The sequence below is a fragment of the Mustela lutreola genome, chromosome 5 (genome assembly GCF_030435805.1).
Source record: "Mustela lutreola isolate mMusLut2 chromosome 5, mMusLut2.pri, whole genome shotgun sequence".
Taxonomy (NCBI): Eukaryota; Metazoa; Chordata; class Mammalia; order Carnivora; family Mustelidae; genus Mustela; species Mustela lutreola.
Window position 1 is genome coordinate 40,265,891 of NC_081294.1, and position 25,400 is coordinate 40,291,290.

General features: G+C 41.4%; 1 protein-coding gene across 1 annotated transcript in view; it reads right to left on the reverse strand.

Moving 5' to 3' along the window:
- Nucleotides 1–11: 11 nt before the first annotated feature.
- LOC131831123 (chondroitin sulfate proteoglycan 4-like) overlaps nt 12–25,400 on the reverse strand; it is a 67,110-nt gene continuing 41,721 nt past the window's right edge. The window contains exons 11-13 of the mRNA XM_059173342.1: nt 19,943–20,115; nt 6,074–6,257; nt 12–5,408 (exon numbers count right to left, since the gene is read on the reverse strand). Coding sequence (XP_059029325.1) covers nt 3,361–5,408; nt 6,074–6,257; nt 19,943–20,115 — 2,405 coding nt within the window. The 3' untranslated portion in view covers nt 12–3,360. The remainder of the gene's footprint in view (nt 5,409–6,073; nt 6,258–19,942; nt 20,116–25,400) is intronic.

A 25,400-nucleotide genomic window follows, 5' to 3' on the forward strand; every position in this document is an offset into this window, starting at 1 on the left:
AAAATCAGCCATTCTTCTGATATTAACCTTTGACATTCATTTATTAAATCTCCAGTGATTTGTTAAGAGGCAGTGAATTAATTGTGACAAAGACTAGGCAGTTGTAGCTCTGTGTATGGGAGAAACCATTTAAAACTGATTTTCCATTCCCAACACTTTAATTTTCAACACTAAACAAGCATTTGCCAAAACTTTTTATTTCATTTTTTTATTTGAGCCAGCACCAAATGGTAGGCATTTTTTTTTTAATTGAATCCATCTGTAAATCAGAAGAATATTCTAGATGCTCTGGAAGAAAACTTTCCAAGCTCTATTAATTACTGAGTCTTGACATCTGGACCTCTCGCTGATATTCTTGCTCTAGCAGGCACACTCACAAACAATGTGCAATATCATTTCAAAGCACCGGTGTCTGTTTCGTTCCAATATGGATACTAATTTTATTTGTTTGAAGTTGCAGAGTTATCAGGAAAAGAGGACGGGAAATCAGAATTTTTGGCCAGGTTGGTAAACCTAACTTCACAGATCTTTTGGTCGAATCAAGCAAGAGGCCAATGTGGTCATAGAGCCAACTCTATCTGGCTCTTCCTCAAAGAACAGGCATTCTCCTTGCCCAGCCAAGAGAGAACACAAAACCCACTAACTGGACGCAAAGCTGTCCCTCAGCTTTCATTTTCTGTGCGCGGGCTCACGCACACACTGCTGTTCTGTTCCTTCTGAGTGCCTGGCTGCCTAGAAAAGCTTGAGAATAATTCTGAGTTGCACCGTGATCACACCAACTTTGGGTTAAGGCTCTCGGTCCTCCTCCTTTCTAAAAGGATTAAATACAAAAACACTTGAAAGGGGTGACATATAATTCAGGAATGCAGAAAGGTAGGGGAGAATCACTTTAGGAAGAAGAGTGGAGAAGTTTTCTTTAGTACCAGCTGTCCATAGCATTTGATCCAGGGCTCTAAGACATGGGTAGTTATTTCTAGGCCTAAATATGGTATGCTTCCTTTTATTCTGTAGATTATGAAGTCCGTTTCCACAAAGATCAGTTAAAATTGGGTTGGGACAGAAAAGCAACCTAGAGAAGCAGAAGAGGGAAAGGATGAGAAAAATTCTCGTGCACATGGAACACATCAGAAGCGTTAGACATCTGGGGACACTTTGACCTCATCTTTACCTTTGTAAATATACTGCCTCACTTTTTTTATTTCCTCCTGATGTGTCCCACCTGTTAATACAAGGTAAAATCTGTTCCTTTGTCAAGGAATATAAAGAAATGAGGCTGCCTGCAAGTTTTTTTTGGTTTTTAATACAACCTCTTTTAAAAACATTTGCCAATTACAGTTTCAACCACATAATGGAATTTTCACTCTTTTATTCTGTTTTTAGGACATAGTTGCTGCTTAGAGTTGGTAATGAGTTTATTAATCTTTCACTGGGTAGACAAGAAGACCCTTCACTGTGGCATTAACCAGGGTTTCTCAACCTGGGGATTTGTCGAAGTTTTGGACCAGAAAATTCTTTGTTGGGGCTGTTCTGTGTAGTGTTGGATTTTGGCAGGACCCTTGTTTTATACCGAGTAGCACCTGTTGTGAGAACGAAAAATGTCTCCAGACTTGCCAACTGCCCCCCTTCCGGGGCAATGCTTCCTTCCACCCTAGAAACACTAGCCACTGGCTTTAAGACAATCATTAAAATATGAAAAGGAGATATTAAAGTAGACACCCCTCTGAAAGGTCAAAGTTCTTATTTCCCAAGTGTTTCATATTTGAGGAGTATTTTAGTAGATCTTATCCACTGCTTAGCCTCCCCTGATTACATGGTGGACTCATCCACTGAAATCTGACGTGGCAGAATCTTCTCCCGCCCCTGGAGAGTTGAGTCATGAGAATTCCATTTCCTTTTGCCCATTTCTCAGTTCTGGTCTGAGACATAAAAGGGGGAAAATGTTTGAGAACTCCTCCTTTTGTAAGATTAAAAATAATAGTAATTATAAATAAGTTCCTCTCTAAAAAAAAAAAAAGTCTTTTTGCCATATCTTTTTTTTTTTCCCCACTAGAATGTCTGTCTTTGAATGTGAATGTACTGCTTGGAACATGAGCAGCCCCTCACAATCACGAGGAACTAAGGGGGGAAAAAAAAAAAAAGAAGAAAGAAAGAAAGAAAAAAAATTAAATGCCAACAGCTTGAGGAAGGTAAAGCAGAAAGAACAAAAGAACTTCAGTCCTTGATGATATCTTTGAACCACTGAACCAGCCTTGGAATGTCCACTGTAGGCTGCTTGTTAGTTGAAATAATTCAACACTTTTTTTGCTTAGCCAAAGCAATAGCTGGCAAACTATAATTTGTGGAACTAAGAATAGTTTTTACATTTTTAAAAGGTTGTTAAGAAACAAAGGTTGTTAAAAATAAACAGCGATATGGGGCCCACAAAGTCTAAAATGTTTACGACGGGGCCCTGCACAGATAAAGTTTGCCAATCCCCAATCCAAGCCACTCATAGCTAATGTCTTGTGATTTGTGACCCAAAGCATTCTTAACTAAAACAAGTACTCATATCTTTATTTTACAATTATAGAAACTGAAGCCTGAATCTGCCAGTCGTAGGCTCAACCAGACAAGTCAAATACAAATTTGCTATTACTTCGATTCATTGTAAAGTTAAGCCAAATTGAGGCATCACAAAATATTTAACAGACTTTTCTATTTCTTGGGGCTTCAAATCATATTTGTACCACAGGTTTGGTTTTACAAATTAGAATAGATAAAGCCTCTTGATAGAATACAGTATGCTCAGTGAATACCTTCAAAGGGGCGTCAGACTATTCTACTATCTGGAGCACCAAGGCATTTCCTGTCCTAGGAAGTCAAACCTCGAGACCCCATGGAGGAAAAGACATTACAGAAATACACTAGGAATGAACTCACTGATTTGATAAATCACCTCTTCTGCTTGCTGAAACAGTTCCTGAATTTCCTTGCTGACTCACTTAGAATGAATCCTTAGTGAAAAATATCCAGAGGCTTCCTCCATTAACTTTAGCACCCAAGTTAATACTGCTGATCCCAGTTGGACCAGCATGTTTGGTAGCACCTTGATAAAGGATTTGAATATTGGCAAAATCTTATACTCAGGGTCAGGTCCCCAAGAAGGCAGACAAAGCTCATTGTGGAGAGCACATCAGAGGAGTGTTGTATGAGTTACAATAAACACTTGCTCCCATCTCACCACGGGGGGCCATAACTGAGCACTGAGTGACTGGCAGGGCTGGGTTTTCCTCAGGTGATCCATCTAACATTTCTTTGGCCTTGTATCCCAGTCCCTATCCTAGTACAGTAGGTGGTCAGTCAGGAACAAAAGCCCTCAGTCTACACCCAATACTGGTTGTGCTTCAGGGTTGGGTTGGTTTGTCGGCAGAGCTTGACCATATCGGGATCCAGATTCATCCATGTCTCCCAAGGAGCACATTTCTCCACTGGCTCAGTGGCTGGAGAAACCATTTGCTCACTTTGTGGGTCCCTGAAAAGACTGACCGGGGGATTGCTGGAGCTTTTTAGAAGGGGTGTCACTGTGACAGTGGGAACGGTTCTGCTCCTTTCTGGCCTAGGACTTGGGGTTGTAGGTTCCAGATTAGTCTGGGGCTTGATAAGAGGTTTTGTCTTTTCTACCTTCTGGCCCAGCAGCCAGACACACAAGGCCACTGCAGTTACTATCAGCAGGAAGACCACCACAGCCAAGGGTACAATGACCATCAAAGGGTAACTGCTCTCCCTGGGCTGGGTGGGTGTTCCAGGACTGGTGTTGGTAGTGTCCGGTGGCCAAATGACCCTGGTTGGAGAGGCCTTGCCATCCAGAGTAGGCTTTTCACCACGGTGTTGTCCCCAGGGATTTGTTTCCTGCTGCCTGGTCTGGGCCAGCTTCCCCAGAGTTTCTGTCTTTGCCGTGGGTCCTGGGGAAACCATAGGCTTTCCCCGAGAGAGATCTGAAGTCACAAGGTTATGGGCAGTGACTAATAAAGAAACATCAGGGGTAAAGGTTTGCAAACATAAGGGGTCAGGTGACACTATGCTGAAGGCGAGATGACCTATTGCTGGCTGTATGTGGTCTGCCCTGAGCAAGAAGGTGAAGGAGTCATTCAGCATATCGATGTCTGTTAGGTTGGCATGTGCATGAAGCATCAACAACCCTTGGTCAATGTCCCTCTGAGAGAACAGAGTAGCATTTTCCATTGCTGTGTCTCGGCCCACTCTTCGTACAAGTCTCCCATGGACAGGGGGTTTGGTCACTTCAAATCTGGGATCACTGTTAGTCCTATTAGCAAGCTCAGTGGCATCAAGGTCCTTTCTTCTCAGCGGATAAACCACCCTGTTGGCGATTGTCAGGTTTGACCTAATCCGCAGTAAAGGCTGCACTTTGATGTTCAGCATTTGTCCCGTCAGGTTGCTTTCTGGTGTAAATAGTGAGAAATACAGCTGGTCCTCTGAGGCCGTGAGATCTGTCATATGGTAACAGAGTCTTCCTGAATGCAGGTCTTCCTGCTCAAAGCTGATGACCACCTGGTTTTCAATGAGCAGATGCCCATGTTGGAGGGGACTTGTCATCTTGTAAGTGATTTGAGGGCTTTTCCCATTGGTCATTGCTGATAAGTGAGTATTGGTGATGGGGACAGTTGTTTGGCCTTGTGGGAGAAGTAGGTCTGTGAGGTTCACAAGGGTGATGGAAATGGGGATGACATCCAGGTGGAAGAGCTTATAAAGTGGGCGGTGTTGGCCATCAGTTACACTAAAGTAAAACACACCCGAAGATGGGCTTCCATCTTGTATAAACCATACCTGAGAGTTATCAATGTCAGCTTGTGTGAAATGGTGAACAGGTATGTCTGGATGGTGAGCCATTGCTAAAATGCCATTATTAGGATTACGGATGATCATATATCTGATCTCCTCTGGAGGACTGTCTAGATCTTCCACTCTTAGGTTTTCAGGTCCCACAACCAAACTATTCCCCTGCAGAACCTTCAACCGAAGCCCTTTTGTCTTTAATTCTGGTGCCTGGTCATTAACAGGGGAGATAGTGATGTTAAACATCTCTTCAAGGAAATTGGCCTCTGGTTTGGTGGTAGACTTGCTCTTTTGTTTTGGCCAAACAGCAAAGGTAAAATTATCAACCAGAGATTCAGAGTCATCGTGAAGGTATAGGATTCCAAATTTATTAACTATATACTGAGAGAAGTTGGGTTTTCCTTTGGTAATATTCCTCTCTCCAACCATAATGGTTCCATGGTGAGGAAGAGATGTAACCTGGAACCAGATTTCATAATAAGATCTCTGAGATTTGGGCAGTTTCAACAAGAGGTTGGAAGCATCTAAATTAGATTGATCAATGAGAACTTTGTCTCCCTCCTTGACAGCAGCTCCTGTGAAAATACAAATATAAAGAACAAAGTGGCATTTCACTAGAACTTTCAGATGACACCTGTAAAATCTCTTTCTCTCTCAAATTTCCCAATCCTAGTGGATTATTCTAAACCCCTGTGTTGCTCAAGATCATGAATTAGCACTGTTACTCAAGGTAACAATGCATATAACAAATTGTATTTTAAGTATACATATCCTAACTATTAGGTCAGTATTTCAGGCAAGAGAATTCTAAAATCTTGAGATTCACTTTTAAAATGTTAATTTTCTCACTTATCTACCACTGGACCTTCTCTTGCCGTAGAAACAGGTGCAGCTTTCAATACCCCTTTCCTTTCAGGAACTTGCCCTATTGTTATTTTCATTTTCTATAAATGGTTTCCAATAGTAGGCATGGTAAAGTCCCCATTTGGAGTTACAAATAAAATCCTTTAGAGCTACTTTTCCATCTTCCCCCTAATTACAACTATTAAAGCTTGTGAGAGTAAAAAAAGCCTCAGAGGAAGAGCACACATAAAGAAATCCATTTTTATAACTGTATACATTTTATTTCAAAGGTTGATATCATGCCATTTCCAATTCATAAGGAGAATATTTATTTCTAAATTGTCCCTACTTTAATAATTACAGATAAGCCACGGACCACATCTTTTAGTGGCCTTACCTGTATTTGCAAGCAGACGACTCTGCCGACCAGGCTCAGTAATTTCATATGAAATAGTAATACGAAACTCCTCAGGACCTAGAGCTGCTGGTGGGGAGGACATTGTGAATGTGAAAGAGTCTTCTGCAGTCCAGCCGGTGTTCTCATGGTCCACATGCTGGTATAATATCAGCCGTTCACTGACCTGTGCAGACAGGAAGAAGAATCAGCCCCTGCCTTCCTGGATAATATGAGGACTAACACATATCCCAACTGAAGGAGATACAAGTTTTCTTCAGGGTTTATTCTCATGCTCAAATTAGGCACATATCTATGCAAACACAAGAACATTAACAATACGGTAACCTATTTGTCGGTGTGAAACTCAGTGTTCAGTTGCAAAAATAGTTTATCAGAGAAAGAAAACACATTGCTTTTGAGATATCTAAGGCTATGGTTTGTATATTATAGAAAGCATATAATGAACCTTCATTTGCCACTCTGATAATTTTAAAAACTATCAACTCAGAACCAATCCTATTTTATGTAATACTCCTACCCACATTGTGCTCAGTAGCTTATTTTGAAGCCAACCCCAAACACTGTTTTATCTGTAAATGTTGTAGTAAATATTGACAAAGATGGCTCTTTTAAAAACATAATCACAATACCATCATCACATCTAAATATTATCAACAGTTACTTAATATTATCAAATATTCAACTAGTGTTCAAATATATCTGATGATCTAGTACATGGTTTTTTGTTTGTTTATTTTACACAGTTGGTTCATTTGAGTCAGGATCCTTAGTAAGTCCCCACAACACATTTGTTTGATGCTTTTCATAGGAGTCTCCTAGTCTATAGGTTTACCTTCTCTAATTTTTTTTTCTTATAATTAATTTGTTAAAGAGTTTGGGTCATTTGTCTTACACAGTTTCCTATATTCTAGATTTTGTTGGTTACATCCCAATGGTATTGTTTAACATGTTCTTCTGTCACCTATATTTCCAACACGCTAGTAGTTAAATCTAGAAATGTAGTAAGAATAAGACTTAAGTTTTTGTTAAGACTGTTTTACAGGGTGTACTTTATATTTCTTCTGCATCTCATTACAAGACTGCTTTTTGGACATGTTAGTATTAATAGTTGAATTCAAGTGTTGCCAGGTTGATTTATCTATCTTAAAGTTCCCCACCAGCCTTATCACCTGATAGTTTTATAAAGTCATTGATATGAATGCTTAAGTCCCTTATTTTTGCAGTGGCAAGGCACTGATATTTTTAATCATTCCTTCTTCATTCTTTTCTGGAATTCTTCTATAAAGAAGAACTTTCCCTCATCAGCTATTTGGCTACACTGAGGTACAGCATATGCAGGAAAGACAGGATAAATACTCGATTTTTTCCCTTTATGCCAATTTTTAGAAAAATGAGTCCTGTGGCTCCAATATGCAAACATACCCATTGGTTTTTGTTTTGTTTGTTTTGGGATTATTATAAACACATGAGTCTTAATATATGATATATTTCGTTCCATTGCAGTTCTTACTCTCCTTGATGTTCAGAGTTTCCCACCTCACTTAGGGTATTTTTCAAGATTTAATCTAAGCCCCTGATGCCTAATGCCTATCAATGTCTTGTCTAGCTCAACTGATGGAGAGGGCCCCACCCAGTGTTTTATTGTCCAGATCTCTTATAAGTTATCATAAAATTCACAGAGCAGTTGAGTTTATTTCATCAGTCAGTATTTGGAAATACTGTATTAATTAACAGAAGCTAACAACAGTGACTGCAAGTTCTAAATCTCAAACCACAGAAGGGAAGGCTTGAGATAAAATGTCTCACCCTTTCCTTCCTATAGGTCACTAAAATGTCTCACCCTTTCCTTCCTATAGGTCACATCTTTTTCTGACCTGCCTTCTATTATAGTATCTGAACTTATAGGTAGGTTGTTTTCAAGGTGTTTATGTCCACGTCAGAAGGGTCTAGGATAAGTTATCATAAAATTCACAGAGCAGTTGAGTTTATTTCATCAGTCAGTATTTGGAAATACTGTATTAATTAACAGAAGCTTGGTTGTGTATTGTTCTGGCTCAACACTGGTGCAATGGATGCACCTGGAATCAGAGTTCTAGAAAGGCTTTTGGCCTAGTGAGTTTCCACAGAATATGAGCTTCCTGTTTCCAGAGTGTCCAAAAACTGTTAATGAGTTTTTTTTCCTTTCCTATTCAAGAGCAAGGCAAGAAAATGCTGTCATTTGGGGATTTTAAGGGGGGAGAAGAAAGTATTGTTTCTCAACATTTCCTCATCAAGAAGCAAGGTCACTCATGAAGAATTGGTTTCCCCAAAGGTAATTTCTGGTAGTGACCACTGACTTGATCCCCTAGAAGTTTCTGGGGGAAAAATATCAGTTTTATTTAGCAGTTCTACTATTTCTATTCTTAGCTAAAGAGTTATGATAAAATATTCATCCTAAATGTATTGCTCTTCCTAAAAACAAGTGACAGTGCCATGGGTTTCGGACTGGAGAGTGGTTCCTAAAGTTTCCCATTCTGCTTGAAAGAGGCATACTATTATAAGACAAGAGACATCTAGCTTCTTAATATTAAAAGTAACATAGTTTACTGACCAGGAGGAAAAAATTTTCTTGGAAGCGATCTTGTCCTTTGCTTCTTTGGTTTAAGTAAAAATTAACTTCCCCCCAAAATACACAAGTTATTGGAATAATCTAAGGGTCTTGTGATGTCTACAGGATGAAGAATGATAGTCCCAGGGAAAGAATGGTTCTCAAGATGAGAGCAGTTGAGATGAAGGTCAAAAATCTGAGAGAAATTAATTGGAGAGGAGCCCTAACCATAGCTGTGTACTTTGGAAGACTCCTGGAGGAGAGGTCTGCTACCAGTTCTTTTTCCAAAAAGTCATTCCAAAAGTGAGAAATTGTGAATAATGTATTGACTCATTCTATGCTGGAGAGTGAGAGAATCAAATTAGATTCATCCTGAGTGTCTGAGCTTCAAGACTGGACAGCAGGTAATTGAAAGTGCCAGAAGTAAAAGGGAATGAGTGTGGCTATCGAATGTCAACTTGGCAGTCATGCCCTGAAGGAGCTTTGGGGTGAGTAGAGTCTTTAATAGATGACAGAGAGCTTTAAGAATCAGATTCCAGGGGCGCCTTGGTGGCTCAGTCAGTTGAACATCTGATTCTTGATCTCAGCTCAGGTCTTATTCTCGGGGTTGTGAATTCCAGCCCTGCATTGGGCTCTACCCTGGGCAAGGAGCCTACTTAAAAATAAATAAATAAGAACCAGGTTCTAAGGTGTGGGTGTACGCATGTGTGTGTGTGGTGGCAAGGGCTGGAAAAGGGAGAAGAAGACCAACACTTATAGGGAAAAGTGTAAGGTAAACCTCAAGAGAAGGATCTCAGACAGGATTAGGAATTTTGAATAAAAAGTGGCCTTAGGGTCAACTTCCAACAGCTCTGCATATTTCTGCTGTATTAAATATAGATAGATAAGCCACTTAGCTGAATACCTAGGCTCTGAGATTAAGGAGACAGGAGAGAAGTTTTTATTTCCCACGGATTTAGATTAGCCCAGATATTTTCTCTTTTACAGATGGAGTCTTTCTGGAATGTCATTAGAAATTAAATTTTGTAGAATTCACAACTAGTAAATGCAGAAGGAAAAACAGAATGAGCAAAACCACCATTTGGCAATCACTACAGTAATAAATATTTCACAGGTAAGAATCCAAAAATGATTACTTATACTAGTGAGCTAAGTTGTGCTGAGAAACAGGGTATTTCAATAGTTCCAAAGTAGTTCCTCACAAAATACTTAATTATAGAAAGGGAAATAGTGAGTTCGCCAAGGAGAAACCAGAAGGAGAGGACCTAAGTGGGGGACATCACCAGCGACAGGGCGGAGTGAGCACCGGTGCTTCCTGACGGGAGGCTGGAGAAGAACTTGGCCTCTCTCATGCCATTCCCACCAAAGCACACAACCTGAATCAGACTGTGAGGAAATGTCCAATGAAACCAAAGTGAGGAACACTCTACAAATAAGTGGCCTGTTCTCCTCAAAAAATGGCCACATCACAGAAGTCAGCATGACTGCAGAATGTTTTCAGATTAAAGCAGACTGAGGACACCTGCGAACTAAATGCTTTGTTTTACACTGTGGATTTTTTCCTTTAGGATATTCTTGGACATTCTTTTTTTTCTAGAGGATATGCTTTGAAACAACTTGTGAAATTTGAATAAGATCTATAGATTATATAATAGCCCTGTATCAATGTTAACTTCATGATTTTGAAATTATACTGTGGTTATATGAGAAAGGCCTAGTTTCAAAGAAATATGAGCTGAGGTATTTAGATTAATCATGCCTGCGACTGACTTTTAAAATGTCAAAAGTGTGTGTGCATGCGTGTGTGCGAGAGAGAGAGAAGAGATATGATAAAGCAGATAGTTAAAAGCTAACATTTGGGCAATAAGGATGAATAGTATACTTTATACTCTTTTGCAATTGTTCTGTAAGTCTGAAATTATCTCAAAATAAAAAAGTTAAAAAAATAATTCTAAAAATGAAATCCCATAGTGTTTTACTATATCAACTTTAGAAAGGGACCAATGGTTTCTTTTCTCTGATGACCAAGTATGTGCAGAATGACCTGAGTAGTCCTTCCATTTGAAATGACAGTATGATAACACCTCCTTGGGTCTCTGAGATCTGTCTTCTGGATTTCACATCCTTGGTTACTACAGAACCACAGAAAAAAGTATTTGTCAGAGGCCAGAGGGATAGATTTGGCTCCAAAAAGGCCAGGGGCCCTACTGACTTTTCTGTGCTGGGTTAAAGTTTACAGCTGAGAGGCTGCTGAGAAGCTCAGAGAGGGTGGGAATTAGGGAACTCCTCTCCATCCCCCCAATCATTGTCCTAGTTGGGAGCAGAGCTGAGATCAGGAGCCAGATCTCCACACTTGAAGATAAGAACCCTTTCTCCTAGAGCACTGTATTGGACACCGCTTGGCTCCAACTGCCTGAATGATTACTCTTCTTCCTCCAAGGAGGAAGAGGACACACATTAATATAAAAATGGAAGCAGAGGAGTGTAGCAGAATTGGAACCACGGGTTGATCAGACCTACATTCAAATATAAGTGCTTCCAACTTTCAGCTCTGTGACATTTATGCAGGACATTTAATTTCTCAGAGCCTACATTTCTGCATTAAAATATGGAATAACATTTCGCTTGTATATATACACTTAACCTAGTTGATCTTTTGCCATATTGACATTCGAACCCACATGCCCTGAGCCTTTCAAAGTCTTTCAGAAAAGTATCTAAGTCCTCATTAGCCAATTCTTTACTAGGACATCAGAGGATTCTGGTTAAGGTGGAAGGTTATACATATGTTTTTTAAAAATAAAGAACCATGGCATGAAAATATGAAGCAATGAGAAATTTCTAAAACATGCCTAAAAAAAAAAAAAAAAAACTTTTCTTCATAAAGCAAAGAAATAGTTGGGCTGGAATTTTGGCACATACTGCAGAAACTTACTTCCAGTTTCTTTGTAAATAAGTATTAGCTCATCATCCTATGCTTGACATTTCAATAAATATTTGTTTAATGAATAAGCTACTTAAGAAGTGCTTTACAAAATTTAATTATAAAGTATGTTTATGCAATGAAACAGTAGAAACAAGGCGATCCAAGACATTTCTAACCCATTTATTTAACAAAAACACAAATAGTACCTTTTACTGAGCCCTGCATATGTGCCAGACACTCTGCAAGGCATATTATGTAACTCATTTTATTTAATTTTGTTTTAGGGGCCTTATTATATCCACTGGACAGATTAAAAAAAAAAACCTGAGGGTGAGAAAATTTAAATAATTCACTCACAGCCAACAAGTGGGAGAGCCCAGTTTTTAATCTAGTCCCACAGGACTCTAAAAGTCACGTTTTTTTCCCACTGTACTGCTCCTTCACCATTGAAAGCTCAATGAGATTCTAGGCAACTAAGAAATTCTCAAGATATTTGCTCCAATTTTAAGGAGTTTAATAATATAAAAAGTCAGTTGGTAGGGATGGTTAGAGCAGACAGATGCCATTTTGTGGTCTGGCCTGGCTAGGACGTAATCACTATTGGCCAGAACTTGTAAGGATTCAAAGAAAGAGCTCATTTTATATACTGCATTCACTATAAAAGGAAAGCTAAAGAAAACCTGTGTTTTATATTTTCTTTTGTATTATTACCATTGTATATCAGGTACAAACTTTCTTGTAGGACTTTAGAGGAAAGAAGGTGGACTCAGGGGAAAGGAGTTTCTACTTGGATCAGGGCTGAGGGCAATTCCTTTCTGGTCCTGAGGTGACCAGCAGACAACTATTTTCTTCAGGCTAATCTCTTTAAAGATGAAGGCATTTTTATAGTTCCTCATTGTTTGACCACATGATTTTACACAAACCTCAGTGTTCTTCAGATTTTTTTGTGTGGGTGGCCATGATATCGTGTGCGTGTGTGTGTTGGCAAGATATAATTCTTAAGCATTCAAATATTACAAAGGGTCATTATGAGTGTCTTGGATGAACTTGGGGTGAAATGGGAGCTTTGATACAACATCCTTGGTGGAGTCAACCATGACATAGAATCTGACCATTTTTTCCCTCGAATTGTGTGTACATTCTGTAGATCCACAAAAGTACACATGGACAGGACTGAGTGTTAAGAGAATAAAATTGTCAGACCAAAGATGGCCAAAGATGGGCTAGAATGTTCTGGAGCATCTCTTCATTCTGAGGGTCTTTATAAATCCAGTTTCCTATGGTCCTGATAAGAACACAGAACATTAGTCTTTTATACTGCTCTCTCCCATGGTGGGCCTTAAAAGTCAATCTCAGGTTTGAAATTCCCACTGAAGAAGAGAGTAACCAAATTATCTTGGTGTCAGCTGGGAAAGGGGACCGGGAGAAAGGAAGATATGCAGCACGTTCACTTGGTTCTGCACAACACGATGCCTTTGTTAAAGGTCCCAGTCTCTAGACAGGATAACTGTTGTCCAGAAGAAGCAAGGGAAAACAGAACTGGCAAAAAGTCCTATCGTGGGCAGATTTTCATTGAGAAAGGGGGCTGTAGAAAGCCAAACACTTCAGAAAGGTAAGGTCTCTAAGGTTCCATGTAGGTTAACCAGAAAGTCCTATAAGCTAACACTTGGAAAACCACAAGGTCCCATGCTCCTGAAGGATTAGCTCAGGCAAATGACTCCTCTTTATGTGCCCTTGCTTACTTCTATCAGGGCTGGCACCATCATGTGAGCAGAGAGCAGTCAGGTCTGGAGAGCTCAAGGTTTCCAGAAGAGGTGAGAAGTCTGGAGCAGCCCAGCGAGTGGCAGCTTGGAGGGTGCCCAGGTACCATACTAGAGAAAGTGGAACTGGTTAAGTCCTAGAAGTGATTCTCCTTAACGGGAATGGATAGAAGACCTAAGTTCCTAAGTGGTGCTATCTGGAAGTCTCCAGCTAGAAATAAGCAACTGAAAACCAGGTCCAAATAATTACACTTGATCCTCTATGACAGAGCCAATCTCCACATAAAAATGCTAGATCAGAAAGCTTTTCAAGGAGCCCAGCAAGATAGCCATTTATAGCCCTACTTGGCAGAAAGGTCCAAATTCACATTTATATAGAAGTGAACATTGATTCTCATGGGCTTTATGCCATTACAAGCAATGGAAACCTTTAATAAAACTACCAGTCGGGATCACAGAAAAGGTGATTCATCAGGAAACACCAGAAGGTAGTATGTGACATCTTGCTTTTTTTATACATGAGTTTGGTTGGCTAAAAATGCCCCCCTTCTCCACAAAATATCAGATCCAAATCCCTTGAACCCGTGAATATTACCTTTTTTTTTTTTTTTTTTTTTTTAAGATTTTATTTATTTATTTGAGAGACAGAGAGTGAGTGAGAAAGCACTAGCAGGGGGAGTGGCAGAGGCTTCCCCAATAGGGAGCCTGATGCGAGCTTGATCCCAGGGATCCTGGAATCATGAGCTGAGCTGAAGGCAGACGCTTAACTGACTGAGCCACCCAGGGGCCCCGAATATTACCTTCTTTGGCAAAGACTTGGCAGATGTGATTAAGGATCCTGAGATTGGAAATTCCTCTGGACAACCGAGGTGGGCCCAAACTGTATTCACATACATCCGTACAGAGGGAGACAGAGGGATATTTGATTCAGAGAAAAGAGAAGATACAAAAGTGAGCAATGGAGGCAGAGACTGGATGACAAAGCCACACACCAAGAAGTGCTGGCAGCTACCAGAAGCTTCAAAAGGCAAGGAAGGAATTCCCCATTAGAGCCTCCAGAGGGAGAACAATCCTGCTGACACCTTGAGTTTAGCCCAGTGAAATGGAGTCTGAACTTCTAGCCTCCAGAACTGTGAGGTCATGCATTTCTGCTGTTTTAAGCCACCAAGTTTATGGCCACAGGAAATTAATACAAGGAGAAAAGAGAAACCACTCTCACTGAAATGGGAATTCATTCTATCTGCTTTTTCAAAGGAAGAGCCAAAGTTCTAAGAAAAAGAAACGTATCTGGTTATTCGAAGCTACTGCGCCCGGACCCAGGAGCCAAATACCAGTTTGAACAGTGAATAGGTGAGCAAGTGACAACTGAATATTGCTACACGTGGAAAATATGCTGGCACATAGTCCAGTGAATTGTGATGGTAAAACCAAAACTGCCAAAATGACACATGGGTGGTAAATGTCCAAAATGACTACTGAGTCTAGTTAGCATGGAGCTTGCTAGTGAAGAGACCCCAAGAAATTGGGGGGCGAGGGGCAAGAGTGATCAGTAACACAAAGACACTGATCCTTCTCTGCTCTGAAAATGAAAGGCGCCAAGCTTAACGATCCCATTGGGCTCTCCATTAAGTTGCAATAAATTAGTTTCTGTTCTATTGGAAATGTGCTCACAATTTCTCAAAACATCAGTGTTATCTTGTGCAACAAACTCAGACTCTGGGAGAAAAGGTAACTGGACAGAATTCACAATACCACCCATGCATTGTATTATTTTCTAAGTGTGGCCCTGAAAGGCTGTGTTCATTGCATTGCAGTAACATTGACAAAAATGGATGATCTTCTCTCCACAATAGCTCAGAGGTTTAAATGCAATTACTGGCTTTATGGAAAAGAAAAAAGGCCAGACATCAGAAACCTCAAAACCAGAACACTTTGCTTTTTAATGATTCCAAATGATCTAAACATGCACTGGAATGAAAATCACTCAATTAGCCCTCGGCTCTACTTGGAGTGCTTCATAGAATTCAATTCATACTTTTTTGTTCACACATTCTTTGAAATAAACGATAAAGCTCCAAAGCTGTAAAAAGTTTTCATTTCATAAAATTTGATGATTCACCTTCTCTGTGTCTGTGTGTGTTTATTTCTTCAGGGTAGAAGAGAATGTTACTTCATTATCTTGGTAGGTTGACATGGCACGGTTCAAAAAAAAGTGAATTTATCTGGGATAAGAAAATATTTTGAGCTATTAACATTACAAATGTATTCCTACAATTATCCCTACATCCAGAATATGATATTAAGTGTAATGGAGGGTCTAAATTTTTTCACAAGCTATAACTATCCAGAGTCAGTGATTAAAATGGTCATTTTTGTTTATCCATCAAAAAAGCAAGAAAGGGTGTAGGTTTATGTGCAAAATGATTCAATGGCCTTCTCCCCCCAGCTGAGGATGGTAGAGAGCTGGAAACAATTTCGTCCTTTAAAGTAAAGGTGTGAAAGCAAACTCAACCATCAACTGCCTAAAACAATCTCTTAGCAGGTCATTGGCTAACAAATCAGAAAATCTGAAATTAGAAAAACCGGTGAAGAACGCCAAAAGCAATCAAAGCCATTTGATTACATGAACATGGCTGAATAGTTCTGAACTTCTATAATTGAACTTGATTCCTGCCTGAGTCATATCTCTCTGTTCACCAACCAGACTGAAGGCTGATCAAAGCACGAAATACATGCTCAATAAATGTCTTTGGTAAGTCATTTCAGAGAAAAGGTTGTGATTATCTTCATCACCTCCAAAGTCTGTCTCTACCACTTCTTTTATGTCTCAAATGGTTCTGGAGCTGCTGGGGAGTAAATCTGAGCCATCATGAAATGGCTGAGCACCAGCCAGGGTCCTATTCAATAGAGGCCATAAAATTGCAGATTTTAGGCAAAGATTTACATTCTATTTGCACATGAAAAAGGAGAGAGGATCTGGAAATGGGAAAGCCAGGAAGATGAATAATAAGTTTCTTCCTCTTCCCAAGTCACAAATAAAACTGCATTTTTAAAGACACAAGCCTAAACCCAATGGGAATGTCTTAAATTAATGTCAGTTGTACTGAATTTATTGACTCCATTGCCATTGTATATGGCATATACAATGACACCCCCTCCCCCGATATAATGTACTGCTTTAATGTCTTCTCATTTTATTTTGACAACAACCATGTTGTTTTCATATTCAGAAACACACACACATGGAAAGAGTCAGGGTTAGCACTTTGGTTTCTAGTTTTACCATTTCCTCAGTGTACTCTTTCCTCTCCCCACATTACTGACATGTTTTGTGACTACTGAAGTGGAAGAGTAGTCAGGGTATTTCAATGACATTTATTCATAGACATTTAGTCAAACAAATCCTGCCAAACCCACCTCAACTTGGCCACAGCAGCTGCTCTGGGGAGGAGTCCTTCCTCTGGCTCTCCAGGCTCAGGTCACTTGGACCCCGCCCCCAGCCCCGGGGCCTCATTCTGCCTTCCAGCCTCTCCTTTGCTCAAGGTCGAAGTGCTCTGTCCAGGCATGAAGACCTGACCTTGGCTATGCCCCCTGCTCTTATCATCATTCAGAGAAATGTGTTCTAGAACACCAGGGGCTCTTCCCCAAAGGAAAAGAGTAATTAGGTTACGGGGTGACAGGCAAATGTCATTCTCTTCTGATGACCTCATTTCCATTCATTAAATCACTGTAGCACATAAGGATAAGGATGGCAGCCAATTCTGGTGTCCCAGAAAAATTACCTCCCCCTGCGAAACCAGTCTTTTGGCTACTGGGAGAGGCAAGGAGCCTCTCACATTTCCAAGCAGCATTAGCTATCATTTAGTTCAAGTCTGCTGCGTGTGAAGCGGTATGCTAGGCATTCGGTACCCATGATCCATGCTAATCCATACGCAGGCTCCTAGAAGAAAGGACAGCCTGGTAGATGGGAGCATGACCTAGCGTCAGAGGCCCCCGGGGTCGAATCCAGGTTCCTCGGCCCCTGGGCTATAACTGTAGGCCGGTTGCTTAACTTCCCCCATGCTTGAGGACAGCACGTGGGACTGGATGAATGTTCAGAATGGCTTCAGTTATCATCATTACCGTTTTCCTCATTTTACAGATGAGGAAATTGGGGCTTAAGAGATATGTGGTTTGCTCTAACCCACAGAGCTAACCCAGATCTGATTTTAGGGGCCAAGGGACCTGTCCTCTGCCACAAGCAGTTAGCAGAAGATCAAGGAGCAGCAACAGGGCGCTCAATTCCCAAGTGAGGTGTTTGCCTCATGCTCACACACTACAGGCATAGAGAGTGTGTGCCCCTGAGCTGAATTAGATGCTGCTTTACAACACAGGAATTGTCCCGTCTAGGAGTATACTTGCATAAAAGCCTGATACACAGTCTGGTGCCTTGTGTACAAGAAAAGGAGCCTGCCTTTGTCCTCCGAGACAAGAGCACTAGGCTGGGCTGCAGGCACGGTGGGTGTTTGGCTTGGACAGGGAAAGGCCTTGCATGTTGAGAAGAGCCACACACCTGGTCCATTCGAGAAGACTGATCTCCCCTCTCACCACTCCTGACTTGTGGCATGGCCCCGGCTGTGCTTCCAGACCAGCCTGCCCCTGTCTCCACAGAAAAGACCAACAGTTGGGCCGAAGTCTCCTGGTCCCAGACACCCCTTTGCAGGTCCCTTGTAGCCCTGAGTCCTAAACTTACCCTCCCTTGCCCCAGCCAACACCTGCCATTGCAAATACATTTCCTTGACACTTGCCTCTTGGTTCTTAAAGTGGAAGGAATCATGAGAGGAAAAAGAAAACCTTAAAATAATGGGATTTTAATCAATCAAGACTTTTATTACCTGCCCCAGAGCCTTATAACTAGTTTGGGGGTTTTAATTCCTGTTTATAATTGTGTTGTATTATAAAAGTAGTTTGTTTTCATAGGAAAATGTCTGTCAAACAGCATTCAGATTACCAGGCTAGCCCCCTGTGGTAGATTGCTCTGTTGTTCCAATTACTCAGGGCCTCCTCTCTGTGGGTGACTAACGGACCTTCCCCAGGCCACTGACATCGGGTTCGCTCATGTGACTTTCTTTAGTCAATGAGATGTGAGCATAGGTGACACATGGCACATCTGAGCCCAACTTTAAGAGTCATCACGAGGCTCTACCTTCACTTCATTTTCCTCTGCTCTAAATACAGCCGCTGCCCAAGAGAGGGGCTGCCCTTTGACCTTGGGTCCTGGAATGAAGGAGAGACAGAGAGCAGACCCACATCCGCCCCACAGACTGTGTATAGTCTCCACTTTGTTACTGTTAGCCACTGAGATTTGGGAGTTGTTTGTTACTACTGCGTAAGTACTGGATGCTGGCTACCATATTCACTACAGCTTGGTTGGACTAAACACATCTAACAGAGTTTATATTTTCAATGAACACTAGTGGAAACTCGTGCTTGAAACAATCACCATCTGAAAAAGTGGGTTTTGTTTTGTTTTTTAAAGAACTAGGGTTAGGGCCAAGGCATCTTTATAGGGCTGATATCATTCTTGTCATTATTCAAAATGCAAACTGACCCTGGGCAGGCTTTGATGCCTTTGGGCACATTAAGCTCCTTAGAGAATTTAGTTTTTGACCTAATTTATTTTTTCTTCCCCTAGAGCGCATCTGTAAACAAGAGAATTCATACTTCCTCTTTTGGGTGCTACACTCAGAGCTTTTGCTAGCCTCATGATCTGCTCCCTTAAATGCATTGCAGACAAAGGCAAAGACAAGGCAGAAGCCAAATTCAATTTTGCTGCAATGCACAGAAGAGAAATGGCTTGGAGGTTAAAGGCGGACATGTGGTTCAGTCTTGCTGTTTCTTCTAAACTTAGCTTTGGAGTAATTATTCCTTAGAATTGTAAAGCCACAGCCAAACCATCAATGAAATGGTTTAAGAATGGAAAAAGAAGGCTGAATGGCATCAAGAATTAATTACATTCAAGAAGACCATTTGGGAATGTAGACTTGTAGAAGATAAAATCACATACAAGCAAACATACCTAGTAAGTCACATTCCTAGCATGCAAAAGAAAAAAAAATATATATCAAAAGGCTTGAAGACTTATCCATTTAAATAAAAAGGTAAGTGGATGGTGGTGATGGTAAAATGCTGGTGAAGTTTAGAACACATGGTTCTGGATACAGGTTAAACACACACACACGGATTATGTACATATATACATGCTAAATAATGTATATAATTCTACACGTTAAATCTAGATGTACCCAGACATATCCTGAAGAATTTACTCCTGCACCTCTGCTTTGGGTTTCCTTTTAAATCTGTTTTCATGATAAAAGGACTCCTTTTCATTTATTAGACACAGAGTTTGAAGTTGCTTAGAGTTTTCTGAAAACTGTGTGTGCCAAGTGTTTCGTTTGAAAACCAGCACAGCTGAAATGGTCATTGCTTGGGCCAAGGGGTGCATCGGCTGGGCTTCACAGGGTGAAGACAAGCAAGGGGCCACCGTGCAGAGCCTGACAGCCCTGCCCACCTGCGTGGACGCCAGGACTCACCAGATTCTGTGTAAACACAGAAACATCCTCCGTGCTGTTGTCAGAATTGACTCGAACCAGCCTTCCGAGTCTAGGGGAACTTATAACCGTAAATGTTACAGTTCTGTTTCCTGTGCTGTCCGCGTCATTGGTCACAGCTCTCAGGTCACCAGATGAAAGGGGCTTCATGGAACCTAAGTGAAGATGAAAACATGCACTGACGTGTGAAGCATATGAAGGCTGCCAGTTAACGAAATGATCTTTATAGACCCCTGAAAATTCTGGAAAGCACATGGTTACATGGGGGGACTGGCTAGCATGAAACTGTACCTTGAGGGGCCAGTGATCCCCAAGGCATCTACTGAAGGACGTGATTTGCTCCTGGGGCTGGAGATGAAGGAGGAAAATCAGATGAGATGAGCTCCTCCATCCCGGCCTGCATGGCTTACGGATCTCCAGAGAAAAGAAGCAATGCCAGTGTGTGGGCCCTGGCTCAGAGTGCAGAAAGGGGAGCGGCTGGGTGCCCCCCAAAATGCAGGAGACAGCGCCCTCCCCTGGGAGGACAGGGGTGTCCTGGTTGATGGTGGTGGCAGGTGCTCAGTGGAGTATCCATCTGTGGACATCTGGGGAACAAGTCACATCTGGGGGACAAGTCACTCTTGAACAAACATGAGACATCTCCAGAGGACCCCAGACAGGCAGGTTGCAAGGACACTGTGGGGAGGGAAGGGGCTGTGCAAATGCCAAGGGAGGAAGAACTGGGAAGACATGAGTTTGTGTGCTAATGTGACCACATGTGGCAACTCAGAGCTAGAGAGTCTGGGTGACATTCACGTTAGAGCAGTGTTTCTCAAACGGTCTGTGGTGAAGGATCGGTGTTTCCCCTCTCCCCTAATCACACCTCTAGTCTTATAAAATACAATAAAATGCCACAGCAATGTCAGATTGCTATAAACAATTCTAAATACTTTCTATTCTTACCAGCTCACAGATCAGAAGATCCGTGGACCACAGTTTGGAGGCAGAGAGTTGGAGCACATACCCGTTTAGTTTGCACGGGTTTGGGGAATGTCCCCAGCCAGAGAGGGTGGCAGGGAAGAGATTCTCATAGTCCTCCTGGTCCAGAATCTCACCTTATCTCTTCCATGTTAGCCCTGGCTAAGGGCTTTATCATTATGCCTCGCACAGGTCACCCTTGGAGTAGGCACCCGATAAATTGTTTACGAAGTTGAGTCAACCACCCAAGAATGACTAAGCCTCTTGAGTGACATTTGTTTTGGTTTACTTACCAAGCATCGTAGCCTTAGAAAGCAAGGGCCACCAGTTATCTTATTTAAACCATATCAGGCTCTTAAAAGTGGGGACTGACTACAGCTAACACAAGGGGAAGCCAGCTGTGGGTAAGATTTTCAGATGTGCAAGCATTGTTCTGAGCCTTCCGTATGGAGGCTCCATTTAAAATGCAACATGGGGCACCTGGGTGGCTCAGTGGGTTAAAGCCTCTGCCTCTGGCTCAGGTCATGATCTCAGGGTCCTGGGATCGAGCCTCGCATCAGGCTCTCTGCTCTCCTCTCTCTCTGCCTGCTTCTCTGCCTACTTGTGATCTCTGTCTGTCAAATAAATAAATAAATAAAATCTTTTAAAAATAAATAAAATAAAATGCCTAGTGACAAACGCAAACATGAACAAGAGGAACTCCATCAGACATCAGACTTCAAGGTGTCTGCTCAGCAAAGGAAACCATCACCAAAATGGAAAAGCAGCTGATGGAATGGGAGAAGATATCTGCAAGCCACATCACTGCTAAGGGGTTCACATTCAAAATATACAAGGATCTCATCCAATTTGAGAGCAAAAAAAACCAATGAGCGCAATTTAAAAATAAGCCAAAGATGTGAAGAACTATTTTCCAAGAAGACATAGAAATGGTCAACAGGTACACGAAAAAGGGCTCCAAAAAAAAAAAAAAAAAAAAAAAAAGAAAGAAAGAAAGAAAAAAAGAAAAAGGAAAAGGGCTTATCATCCCTCATCATCACAGGAATGGGAATCAAAACCTCAGTGGGGTATCACCTCACACCTGTCAAGATGACCATGATCCAAAAGACAAGAGATGACAAATGCTGATGAGGGATGTGGATAAAAGGGAAGCCTCGTGCACTGCTGGTGGGAATGGAAATTGCTGCAGCCACTATGGAAAACAGTATGGAGGGTCCTCAAAATATTAAAAACAGAACTACCATCCAGTGCAGCAATCCCACTTCTGGGTATATATCCAAAGCAAGCAAAACCATTATCTTGAAGAAAATAATTATATATGTAAGCACATATATAATATGTATTATTTAAGCTTTAAAAAAGAACGAAATTCTTTTTCATTTGTTGTCATTTGCAACAACATGGATGTCTCTGGAGGGCGTTATGCTAAGTGAAACAAGTCAGACAGAGAAAGACAAATACTGAACGGTATCACTTACTTAAGAAAAAAGAAAATTTAAAGAAAACCAAAAACCCCAGTGAACGGTATCACTTACTTAAAAAAAAAGAAAATTTAAAGAAAACCAAAAACCAGAAACAGAGAGTGGAAAAGTGGTTGCCAGGGAATGGGGGGAATGAGAAGAGGTTAATAACAGGTACAAGCTTGCAGTTATAAAATGAATAATGAATTATATAAAACGAATGAATAGCACTATACTGTATAGTTGAAATTTGCTAAGATAGTAGAACTTAAATGGTCTCTCACACACACAGAAAAGGGAAGTATATAAGTCGATAGATGTTTTAACTTGATGGGGTAATAATCCTTTCATAATGGATATCAAATCATCATCCTATATACTTTGAAGAGCTTCAAATTTTTTTAGTTATACAAATAAAATGTAAATCTGAAAAATAAAACAATGTGAAACAGAGCAAAATGTCTGAGCCCCTGGGATAGGCACTAGGATCCGGGGGTGAGGTAGGAATGTCTGGTTGTGTCAGCCTCAGGAACATACTTGGGCCCCGGGTCAGGACTGCCTCGGCACAATTTTGGCTGTTACACACAAGTACTCAGGTGATGCTTGCAACTGCCTCCCACAGTTCTCTTACTTCTTTGCTGCTGAAATTTTTGCAGACACTGCCCTCTTCCAGCTTCTGGGGCTGGGGGCCCAGGATCTGAGGTCACCTGGGGAGGCCAAGAGGATTCATTCTGTAGCCTCAGTCAGTGTTACATAAAGTCAAAACTAAGGCTCACTCTTTGTTACCTGCCAACAGAGGCTTTCCTCATTCCATCTGGTGGATCGTGTATTAATGTGTGCAGTCTTTGGACACCCAAACTTCTCTATCTTCAGCTTTTTTCAGACCTTGTTCCCAGTCACTGTGCCTTCTTAATTATCTCCTTGCTATAAAAGACTCTAATTTTCACTAATCCTCCCCGTCCGGAGCTACCTTCAGCAGGTGGGGGATGGGAGGGACTCTTTCTTTAAAACAATATCATTTAATTTGTCTTAGCCTTTTGGGAGAGAGGACCTACCAGAGATGTTCCAGGCCAAGAGCACTTTTTTCCAGCCAGGTTTATCAATCCCTCATTCCCATGTCCAGCTACCTAACCCACAAGGGTTCCTAGGGTTTCACTCCTAGTCAGCAGTCATCTGGGCATGCTCAGTCAGCAAGACTAGCCGGCTCCATGTTGTAATGGCCGGATGAACGTCTTCTAGCATTCAGCCCAGTTCACAGACTTCTAAGGTTCAGCCCAGTTCACAGAAAGCCAAACCTCAAAAGCCAAACCTCATTTCCCCCCCAACCCACCTCATTTTATCCGAGCATTGATAGTTTCATCAGTAATCTCCAGGCACTTAATTTAGGAAGGATTTCTCTCAGGTGCCACCCAACTGAACACTCCATAAAGTAACCATCCTACAAGGAGTGTGGTAATAAAAAGGCTCATAACCATATGTGTTTGTCAAGTCCTCGCTCTATATGCACCTCTTCGAGATTTGAGAAGCCAATCAGCATGTTAAAGACTAAGTCTCGGGGTAAAGAAATCTACCTTATTCTTCTTTGAAATCCAACATTTCTCAAACATACTTATCTCCTCTTGTGTTTGTTTCATGAAAAGCAACCACCTCCATCATGGTCACCAAACCAGAGGGCCTTGCTCATTTCTTCAACAGACATTATCAAGTATCTCGTACGAGACAAGCCGTAAGAAGGAATAGAGATATACTAGGAAGGAGCATGGACAGTCTTGCCATTCCTTTTGGATACTTGATAATCCTAAGAAATACAGATTTGTTTCCTCACTAAGAAGGGATAACAAGTCTCTGAGAGGTTAAATGATTCGCCTAATGGTCAAATGTAGGTCTCACTGACTCCAAAATGAGCATTTTTGTTTTTATTTTTTTTTTTAAGATTTTATTTATTTATTTGAGAGAGAAGAGATAGCAACAGAGATAGTGAGGGAGAGCATGAGTCAGAAAGGAGAGGGAGAAGCAGGCTCGCCGCTGAGCAGGGAGCCCCATGTGGGACTTGATCCCAGGACCTGGGATCATGACCTGAACCGAAGGCAGTCCTTAACTGACTGAGCCACCCAGATGCCCCTCAAAATGGGTATTTTTAAAGTTGACACTATATCGTCTACACCGTACAACTTTAAGATCAGTGCTGGAATGATAACTGAGTTAGAAAATGGGATGAATCATTCAACAAACCCAACAGATTCTCCTTTCCACCTTCTGAACATGCTACCATGCCTCTTCCCTAGTCTTCACCTCTGCAGCCATCCTGTGCCCTCTGGTATGCTCCCCTCTTTGTTGCCATTCATTGCAATGCTACTCACTCTGCATGGGCAGCTCAGGAACTACCTTGCCAAGCAGCACTCCCTGACTATTCCAGTCTATGGGGAATTTCCCTCCTGTGAACACGTACAGCTCACCAAGTCTATTCCACTCACTGGACCCCTAGCATATGTTTTGGATGGTTAGTGTACTCTAGAGGGTAAGTCTCCTATTTCCTCAATTAGTAAGCCTTTCATTTTTTTCCCTTAAGGCTTGACAATCTTTTCTTAGAGCTCTTAATTATCTCCCACTAAGTCTTGCAATATTCAAATCAGTGTTGCAAGATTAACGAACTAAAAGGTTTTACAAATCTCTGCTTTAAACTTGAGCAACACACTGTGATTTCCTTCTGCTTTCTTCTCTCCCTCCATTCCCACAAAGGACAGATGGCCCATCAGTGAGATGTGATTCCCTCTGTAGCGTGCTCGAACCCCAGGGGGATTGAAGGGACACAGTCTGCTGTGGATACCCTTCACCAGTCAGCTTATTTTCTAGACCAGTTTGACAAAACTCTCAAGGTCAACCCCTCCTCAACACTCTTTGTAAAAGAGCCAAGCACCGTTTGGATCTGTACAAAAACTGGGTCCCAAGGCCACAACATGTTCTAACATGTCACAACTAAGGGTAAACAAACAAATGCATTTCATGGTAGCATTCAAGGTGAA